General features: G+C 38.3%; 1 protein-coding gene across 3 annotated transcripts in view; it reads left to right on the top strand.

Moving 5' to 3' along the window:
* LOC103062694 (serine/threonine-protein kinase TNNI3K) overlaps nt 1-10,846 on the top strand; it is a 234,248-nt gene that overhangs the window by 207,620 nt on the left and 15,782 nt on the right. For all 3 annotated transcript variants that reach the window (XM_088154191.1, XM_088154189.1, XM_088154188.1), the window contains 2 exons: nt 256-315; nt 5,862-6,031. In XM_088154191.1, coding sequence (XP_088010317.1) covers nt 256-315; nt 5,862-6,031 — 230 coding nt within the window. The remainder of the gene's footprint in view (nt 1-255; nt 316-5,861; nt 6,032-10,846) is intronic.

The raw sequence follows: 10,846 nt of genomic DNA, 5'->3' as shown, positions 1-10,846 counted from the left end.
AAAATAGGAAGTTCTACTACTCCCCTCCCCTCCCCTCCCCTCTCATATAATTCAGGGAGATTATCTCACCCACCCAGTCTTCCAGGGACTTGCAAATGCCTCCAGGATGGAGGAGATGACAAGAACGTTTTCTTCCATGAACTTCCTTAAGTTAGTATCCAAACAAGTAATCTTCAAAATTACAAATATCTGCTTGCAAAATGTGAAAAGCATTGTCACAACATTCATATTGTTATTGTCTTGCTGTATTTGCAGGGAAGACCTGAGTTTTCTGAAGTGGTGTCCAAATTAGAAGAATGTTTGTGCAATATAGAGGTAAGAACAGAACCTGTTTGTCACAAAATATGGATGGCTAGTTTTGAACAATTAACAAGGATTAATCAATTCCTTACTGAGAAAAAGTCAGATATAATTTCGAGATAGACTACTCTGTTTTCTTTTTAACCTAAGCTATTTGTTTTCTTTACAAACTAAGCTATTTGATGAAAAAGAAATATAATAAATACCATAAGAAAGAAAAAACTGCTAGCTCATCATGAATAGAAATACCCAAAATCCTCATTATTCTTCTGGGCTGGAAACAAGGAGTAACTCTGAAAATTGAAGATGGTTTGAAAAAAGCATTATTTTCTCTAATGTACTCAACAGTCTTATTTCTTTTAGCCCTTTGTCAGTTCTGTCTGAACAATTTTTTCAGGTTTCTTGAGCACTGCAAAAACCCACATAACTTTTTAACAGCAACAATTAGGGAAACGGGTGTACGCACCACAGGCATCCATACATTTTTCCTTCTAACTATAACAATACTGTTTATTAACTGGGAAAAAACAGCCAATCAGAATGTACCCTTCTTGGCCAGTAGGTTTGTCCTCCACTGATCTCAGCCAATCAGTGATCAGCTACTGGCTAGCAGTGGAAGGCCTTGCCCTGTCCCTTCAGCTTTGCATCAAAAAAAACAAGTACATTTATCTGCCCCAACAAAACAATTAAAAAAAAAAAGCAAATTGGAAAGAATCTTACCTGTCCACCCTGGTGCCATATCGCTGCATGACAATTCTCTATTTACAGAATGCCCCTTCACTCAGCCCTGTCACCCTGCCATTAGACTGAGAGACTGGTGAAAGGAGATGAGTCAGACTTTGTCTCCAATGGACCCATAATCACATTATACAAACCCCCAGAGTGAAATGCCTCCAGTCCTGTTATGTCACATTGCTGCTAAAAGTTCCCTATCTGCAAAAAAAAAAAAAAAAAGCCTAGTGACTGCAACACAGGAAGAGAGGACCAAGTATGGTGGACTAGATATAGTAAGGATGTCAACTGTACTCTACAAGGCTCAAAGCTCTCAACAAATGGACCGAACCCCCTGTCTGGTAACATCCTCAAGAAATAAATAGGCAGCCAGAGTAATTATAACTGTCGCAAGACCGGTGCAACAAAATCCAGCTATTAATCTACTAGAAAAAAAATTAACTCATGCATTTTATACCTATTGCAGTTTTGGCCCCATTTTCAAGGACAATTGCACGTGGGCAGCACATTAAAATAATTAGACCAAGTTAAGGGCAAATTTGTCCTTTATCTTCAACTCTCTGGAGAAAATCATTCTAAACTGAGATCTCCCACAGAGAAATAGAGCGGACAAATCTATAAGTTATGCTACAACATAATGACCAAACTACCTTATATATAGCTCAGTCTTCCCCCTTGTAACCACTAAAATGTTACAAGACATAGGAGTCTGGATTGACATCGTAGTGTGGACATGAGTACATGCATAAAAAGTTTTTCCACAGCTAATCTCCTAGACCACACCGAAGCTCCTTGCTAAATAAGCTTAATTAACCAAATGTGATTAATGTGATTTAATTAGCAAAAGCAAGGTATATTTGCATCTCTTTAGGAGAGCTTACAGGCAATTTAAGTCAAGGAATTTCAGTTTTTAAAATATTGTACGCCGTATCTTAATGATGTTCTTTCAGGATTATACTACGAAACAATCCAAATATTAAAATTAATGAACTAGAATTAATCAGCATTACCATCAACTTGCCATGCCCTGTAGTGCCACAATCACTTCTTCCATGCCACTGGAACATTATGCAGAACTGCAGGTCATATAGGAGAAGTCCTAAGTATGGGAATAGCTTAAACTATCAAGCCTCTGACTCAGTGGTAAAGAAGAGGATGACTACGTCACTAAATTATATAAGAAGTAACCCTAACCCTTAAAAAAAAAACCTGCTGCATTTGAAATATCTTTAATATTATGTCTAGAGCTCCCTAATTCCCTAAGTACAGGTAGAACTAGGGCCACGTCTGTGTGTATGTATAAATTCATGTTCACTGATTGACATACTGATTGTGATTACAAATGCTTCAAGTCTTGGATTGTTTTTGTTTTGTCCCTTCAAGTTGGTCTTGATACCTGGTGGACAAATCTATGCAGTTTTCTTGGGGAGATTTACAGAAGTGGTTTGCCGTTGTTTTCTTTGTAGGTCTGAGAAACAGTGTCTGGCCCAAAGTTACCCAGCTGGCTTCTTGCCTAAGGCAGGGCTAGAACTCGTGATCTTCTAGTTTCTAGCCTGATGCTTACCAAACTTGCTCTCTTCCAAGGCCTTTACTGTCATCTTTCCCATGAATCTAACAGCTGTATTCTTGATCTTGAAAACAAATTCTAGAGCTAAGCCCTAGTCTGACCTGAGCCCTTATGCTTCACCAGGGAAAAAGATACCTTTCAGCAGGACAAAGGGAAGGACAAAAATGGATCAAATGTTTTCTAAAATAAATGGTTGAGCCAGCTGAACTTAACTTCAGTGTATGAATGATAAATACTTGATGTACTATAGCTTTTGGCCAGGAGTAGACAGCTGATAATAAGGAAGATATGTTTGATTTTAGCAACCAGTTCCCGGAATTACCATCTGTGTCTGTGCATTAGAAAGGTTTTCCTTTCTTTCCAAGTATTTCCCCTCACTTGAGTGGAAGGGTCAGAGCACCAGCTCCCATCACCTATTTCACTTTCCAGGCTCTAGCAGCAGCAGCTTATATTATGTGGAGATGGAAATACTTTCGAGAGGGCTCTGTGTGTGCATTTGTTTGAGGGGGCAAAGTCAAGCAGTATATCACCTGTAACTGCTGGCTATTCTGATATATTGGCAGCCGTTCATCTGAATTTCAATCCAGGAGGTGAGTTTGTATACATTTCAAGACCAAAAAAAGAGCAATATTTAGCTGCCCAGGCCCATTACATTAACGAAAGAATGCAAGATGAAGTTCCAATGCCATGTAAAGGAGTGTTAAGCAGAATCTTAATCAGTCATGTGAACTGAGGCGTGAAGATTCTTTGGATTTTTGCCTCCCTTTTCAGAAAATGAAATGTGCTTTTTGATATTGCTTCTTTAAAAAACGTAACACTGTGTCATAGTGTAACAGTTGTCTGCTACTTCTTGGACATGTTTGTTGTCTATATCTGAGAAACTTCCTTCGGGTCTACAAGCATAAAAACAGAATTATCCATTATTGCCACCCTATAGAACCTATTTACTAATGTAGGAAAGAGACTGTATTCAGTGATTATCCTGCTCAGACAGTAACGTCTTTCACATTAAGTAGAATTTAAAAAAAAAACAATAAACAGGTTTTCACCAAGATCTTGATCTTTTTAATGAGAAAACATGCAAATTCCAACTCTTTGTCCTATGGATGGGATAGTAAATCATATCGGTTCCAATGGGAAAAAAATCTGTTCTATTCATGCTGTAGTATAATTGTCCAGAAGCTTGTGATCATGTATGTGTTATCTAGACTAAATGTTCACCTAAAAGTCTAGTTAAATCCCATCATTGGGAGGTAGAAATAACTGGTTCTGGGCGACTGGAAGAAAACTATTTATATTTCCAGAATGAACAATGAACAGCCATCACAAAATCTGCATGTGTTAGATGGGTAATTATGACTTGCAAATAGGGATTGTAAGCAAGAAGTATGGTTTTGGTTCACATACACTTTATATAATTAACCTATAACTTCCTGCTTCCATAGATTAAGGCATGGGACTCCTCCAAGGGCTCCACAGAGGATGCATCTTGCCTGGGAACAACCCCCAATCCAAAGTAATATCGGGTCTTCGATCAATCAGTAAAATAACATCCCCTAAATTAATAAGAAGAATAAAAATAATAAATAATAATAAATATAATAAATAATTAAATAAAAATTTAAAAAATAAGATTGATCAGTAAAATAACATCCAGTAAAACTACTTTGACTCCTCTTATTTAACAGTGATTACAATCTTGGAATCTCTCAACCTAGGGTGATGAGAACTTCTTGGGCAGCACAAAGCATTCCACTCTCTCCTGGCTGCTAAACATCCAGTAGAAAGTGAGGGAAACTCTTCAAGGCACATTCTATGCAATTAATTCCTTTCTCCCATTGTCCGAGTATAAGAAAGGGGATGTTGGAAACTAATATTTATCTATAATGTTTTAGTGGTCTTTCTTTCTTTCTTTCTTTCTTTCTTTCTTTCTTTCTTTCTTTCTTTCTTTCTTTCTTTTCTTTCTTTCTTTCTTTCTTTCTTTCTTTCTTTCTTTCTTTCTTTCTTTCTTTCTCTCTCTCTCTCTCTCTCTCTCTCTCTCTCTCTCTTTCTCTCTTTCTTTCTTTCTTTCTTTCTTTCTTTCTTTCTATTATTAAATAAGAGTGGAGATCTTGGCACTCAGCTCAGAGATACAAATCCTTTCTCACATTGTTAAAACAACTTAATATATTTTTTATGGTTGATTTCTCATGATTACTGAGCACTAACTATGCAATCTCAGTAGTTTCTTTGTCTACTTGCTGATATTATATTTCTGTATCTACTATGTTTCCCTTTTTCCTTTTTTCCTTTTGCATGCTCTTTTCTTATTTTAAAAATTATTAATAAGTAAATATATATGTGTTTGTGTGCGTATATGTATATGTATATGTATGTATATATTTGTATATGTATATGCATACATTTCTTCCACTGAGTGCTACACTACCTAGAGGATTTCCTTTCTCAGGTATAATACATATGCCTAATGTTGTTTTATACATGAGTAAAATCCCATTTCCCACTTTACTATGCATTGCATCATTTTACACATGCGTCAAATTCTCTTCCAATTTATCAGACATTTAGATTTAATGGATACCCCTCCCATTATTCTGTTAAATTGAGAATTTCTTTCATTCTGATTATCTTTACATGCAATTGAGTTGCTAGATTGCAAAAATTTAAAAAATAATAATTACATTTCCTCCTTCCCACAGAAAATACTTCATAGGACATGCTAGTATTAGCATTAAGCATGCGAAAGTTGCAGCTCTATTTATTTATTTATTTACCAACATTTTTATAGTGCCTATTCTCATGATTTACCACCCCCTTCTGTGTAATGCATATGTCATATACTTTCCAGCTATCCAAAAAACTACAGTCATTGTTTTTAAATGCATTGCTGTAAGATAATATTAGGTGCATATAGATAAAATGACCTCATTACAGTAATAAATATAGCAATACTGTTAAGTCCATCACAAAGAAACCATACATTTTCTAACAGGCAATCAGAGAAGGCTGATTTTCACTCAAAACATGTTATAGAGGACTTAATCCCCTGGACAAAAAAATACAGCAGAAAGTTTCTCCCAGGCCCAGATTACGATGACTCTCCTCTGCTGGACAATCAGAAACTAGCATGACACCATAAGTGGAAATAGCTGAGGACATTAGCAAAAGCACTTGTGACACATACGAGGGCTATCAGCCTTTCTTATCAGACTGTGGGGTTGTCATAAATAGGTACTGATGATATTCTCTTCCTTAAATCCAGCTGATGTCACCAGCCTCCAGTAACAGCAGTGGTTCCCTGTCCCCATCCTCCTCATCTGACTGCCTAGTCACTAGGGGATGCCCTGGGCGCAGCCATGTTGCTGCTTTGCGTAGCCGTTTTGAACTGGAATACGCCTTGAATTCAAGAGCTCATGGGGCATGGTCCCAAAGGTAAGTATAAAAACCACTTGGATTCCTTCCTTAGCCTGTGAGATTCAAACAGCTGCCTGAACTTATTCTTGACTATTTGAATAGCTGTTAGCACCTCATAGAAGAACAACATGCTTGAAAGCATGACAGAAACAGAACACCCAGTAAAAGCTTCTCTTTGTAAACCAGAAGGTCAAAAACATTCCAGCAGCAAACCAACTTAAATCTGGGGGTTTTCCAAATGCCATCCTGCTTTTCCTGCTTAGAATTCCTTCTCAGACCTTCTGCATAAATAGTCAGTCCTCATATATTTGTTTGTTTGGGCATTCCTATATCTCCACTGTATGTACATCATCTCCATTTCTCTCTTTCTTTCCCCACTCTTCCCATTTTCTTGAAAGTCATAGGGAAGGGATGTTCTTTGATTCTGCCTTGATTGAGTCAAGGAAACCCATCAAGTCACAGCTGTTTGCCATTTGGATGGCCTTTCTGTATGATGCCCCTAATCCTTTTACTCCATTTGTGTGATATTATTGGCTCTGATTGTTGGAGCTCAAAGCAGCCAATTTTCCATGAGAAATAAGAGCAAGCATAATTCAGGATGATATTTGAAAAATGTATTTAAAATGGAAGGCCTAGGGCTGGCAGGAGGTAGAGAGAGAACTGTGGGAGAAGGAAGAAAACTGATTGAAAATGAAACTCTGCAGCTGAACGGAATCTGAAGTGGAAAGTGACTGAGAAAAGGGAAGAATTAAATCAGGAAATCAAGAAATTAGTATAGTTTAAGTTTTTGGGAGGGAGATTGGTAGTATTATTTGAAATTTGTAATCCTATTACCATTTTGAAGAGATGAATCCCACAGCTAGTTTTCAGGGAATTTGGTGCAGGCATTTTTATGCAAGTAGCCTTTAAATTTTTTTTTTTTTTTTTTAAAAGGAAAGTGTTGGTAACTTGTTTTACTTTTTGGCGGAACTGGAGAATTTGCAAGTATTATTGTTTTGCATCTTCTGAGAAAGTGTTTCAGATTGATCAGTGCAGAGCTTTATATGTCCTAGTAGCTTGTTCAGACTTCAAGTTGGTAATATCCCTCCTAGAGATGTTCCTAAGGAAGAAACATGCAATATCAGAAAGGATATGTTCAGAAGTTTCCTCCTTAAGGATCATGAAAGGTAATTTTGGGAATAAGATCAAAAAAGGTAGTTTTACTGACAGTTTATATGTTATATCATAATGGTACCCCTAAGTAGATAATTCTGAAAAATTTCAAAAGTATGGTACATGGAGTAGGAAATGATGATTAACATGACCACATATATATTCTCAAACATGAGAGATCCCTGTATTGAATACATGTTTTTGCAGCATTGTGAAAATTGCTGAACCTGCAGGCTAAATATGATATTAATCTTTCTTTTAGTCCTATCGTTATAATTTGCTAAAGCTGTACACTAAGGGTTCTTGATGTCATTACAACAGAAAAGGCTAGAAGGCACAACAAGAATTAATATGCTGTGTCTACCATTGACCATTTTCCCATTAGTGAATTAAAAGCATCTTCATAGCGTCATCCTTCCATTGCTGAAGTGACATACAGGTTTTTCTCATTACTCTTTTCTCTTGTTATGTTGAAGCATCAATAGTTGGATGACTCTAGAAGACCCTAAGTCACAAGTGGGGAAATGATCTCTAGTTTCATTTACCATTTGTCATTCTGCTTTTGCCCCACCAATTCCAATGGGCTCAATCTACCCCTGAAAGCAGTTCTCTGAAGTTCTTAAAAAAAACCAAAAAAAATGCAATTTGTGCTTTCAGATTTGATATCACAACAGCAGTGGAACTAATCTACTTTTTTCCATGTTAGATCTAGAAGGCCTGCTATGTAGTGGCAACAGAGAGAAACAACTACAGAATTCTATATTAGATTTGCTTCACCCTAGTAACAGGGTCAGTGCCATAACTAGCACTGGAAAAGGAATTGATGGGCTTTTGTGTCACATCAGTCTAGATAAACCAGTGTTTGGCTCAATCTGAATTGAGTAAGTTAGCAGGGAGGAATATCACTGTGCTTCAGAGATTCTAGCTGCTGAAACATCTTCTTGTGTAACACTGTGGACCTTGGGAGATGTCACTGCCATAATTTTCATTTCCTGGGCTAGGATAATGTGCTTCTGTAAAAGCTATGGCAACAAGCAAGGCTCTTTGGCCCATAAGTGCTGTACTGATGTTATCGGCATACCCAGCAATGAAGATCCCAGGTAGACATATAATTTAGTCTTCTTGAAAGAATCAGTCTACCATCCTTTTTCATGAGATGAGCACAAACCATTTAATAACTGTTCGTGCAGCTAGTACTATAGTATCACTAATGTACTATGAGCATGAGTCAAACATTGATATCTAAAAACATCACAGCATATATCATTCTACTTGAAGTAAATCCAAAACCATAATCCATATACCAAGAAATGCAGTCTAACTTTTATGTGTGTCAATTGGGAGAAAAAAAATCTCCTTTTGATAATTACGCAAGGGGCTGGAAGAACAACAAATTTGTGAGGAAAGCAACAAGATTCAGGGCGTATTAGAGGATTTTATATTAGTTCCCCTTTCATGCTGCAGCATGTAATAGATTTGCATGAAAAGAATAAGCGAGTGACACATTTAGGTTATACTTTGGATGCCCAAGAGGGTGAGAAAAGTAGTTATCACAGCAGCCTCCCTGCTACTGTAATTTAATGTTCACGACAGTGCGCCACCCAAGCTCATTAGCTTGTTGAAATGGGTTCCTGTATAACCCAAAGGGTTGCAGAAGAGTTCCCCCTCAAATTCTGTGCAATACAAATTAACTAACTCCAGTCCTATAAATAAAACATTGAAAGAGTTACCCAGAGGCAAAATATAAAGTAAAATGAAGATGGTTTCTGCAGATTCAGTGTTTTTTTTTTCCAATTATACGACACACTGAGATGATTAATGACCTAGCTTTCAAATGACAATGGTTTCTTGAGGCTTTAATTTTTTAAAATATACAAATTGAGTGACTCTGTGCTATGTGCTCACAACTATTGCAGTACATTGTTACACTCTTTGCGTCTCCCAGCCCATCTGAGCTGCACAAAGTACAAGGCTGCACACAATGGCAAAGAATATTTGCCTAGCTGATTTCACTGTGTACCATATAACCCACACACACAATTAAGGAGGTGTGAAATTACCTACTCAGTTCTTCCCTTGTAAATATGGTCCATTTTTGTTAGTAAAGCTACACTGGCCCAATGCCACATGAGCCTCTCCTTGGGATATGGCTGTAGTATGTGGGGGGGTGGGGGAGGAGACAGACAGACAGACAGACAGACAGACACTGATGGAATGGTGGACTGACGGACTGACTGACCAGATGAGTGAGATGTATGCTAGAGCATATGCAAATGCATCCCAGTTCTCTCTCCCTCCTGCCAAATGTACTAGCACACATGTGCATATACACTTATACACATATACCAATTTTCTGATGAATTTGATGCTGTCCCAAGCTTGAGAGTTGGACAGTGCATGGATGATGCTGTTGCATTACCCATAGCTGTGGTTCCTTCCCCTCTGGCATCTGGCCACAGCTCAACTATGCCCTGGCTGCCTCTTTTTTCTCCCCCCACCCTAGCCTCGTAGCATTGCCGTCATCTTATCCCCAATGCACGCCTAATGCAGTTTAAAATCATCCTCAGCTATTCTGGTGTCCAAGTAGTGTTTTCCCTTTTAAGCAGGCAACAAGCCACAACAGTTTTGCCATGAGTTCAATCAGATGTGTTTCACTGGCTATTGGGTTGGTGCTACAACAGGTGACTTAGGGAGTGGGATCAGCCTACCATCTGTTGGTTACTTTAGAATGGTGCACCCTTTTCCCTCTGGCCCCTGAGCATCTCTTCTCTTCTTCTTCCAGGGCCAAGGCCCTCTCCTCTCCCACTCAGATCTCTGAGCTGATCCTTGGAGACCTAGATGGCCTGAACAGGAGATGTCCAGTCATGGTTGCAGAACACTGCATGCTGAACTAGGATATAAAAGCTGGCTTTCTCTCTGTTCCTTCATGGCACAACTACACTGTTGTTCAGGCTGTTTTTGAACATTAATTTAGTACTCTTTGGGAAAGCACTAAATTCTTGCTCAGGATTGGTGCAAATACTTTGTATGGTTGAGTTCAGAGAGAGCCCAACTATTAGTTGATATCAGCTGATCACAGGCCTTTTTTTTTTTTAACATGGTTTAGCATTGTTCTGTAATAGAGTCATCCTGGAATAGCACCATTCAGAATAGCAGTATATTCTGAAGGCACTTGGGCAAAACACTTGCCCTAAACCAGAGTAAGCTCTGACAGATTGTTAATCCACCTGTTAAGCTGTCTGTCAAAACTCGCTTCTTTTCCCGGCCCAGGCCATGTTAAGGGGAATGATTGTAGCTGTTTTCCTGCCAGTTGTAGACATTTGGTGGGAGAGGAGGGAAACAAAGTTGGAGGAATCTACCAGTCCCTTTCTTTATGCTTCTGAGAAGATGTATTATTGAAATCCTTGGCATGTTCATTTGGTGACAAGTAGATGTAAAGGGTTTTAATTCTCTTAATTAAGTTTGGTGGATTGCTCTGCTGGGAGATCCCCAGATGATGCACAGAGTTGCTTGGAGGCAATAGTGACTGGGTCTTTTGTGAGTGGATGGGACTGTTTTTTTCAACACCCAGAATAAAAGGGCAGAGAATGAGAAAGGGGGGGGGGAGCTATCTGTTTGAAATAGAGGCTGCCAACATAGGAATGGTGGTGCTCCCTTACTTGGGCTGGAATCCTAGGAGTA

This window comes from Python bivittatus, unplaced genomic scaffold, assembly GCF_059951505.1.
Source record: "Python bivittatus isolate LINGU-HERP-01145 unplaced genomic scaffold, Pbiv_v1 ctg000700_np1212, whole genome shotgun sequence".
Taxonomy (NCBI): Eukaryota; Metazoa; Chordata; class Lepidosauria; order Squamata; family Pythonidae; genus Python; species Python bivittatus.
Note: the sequence above shows the minus strand (reverse complement) of the source record. Positions and strands in the feature narration are given on the sequence as shown.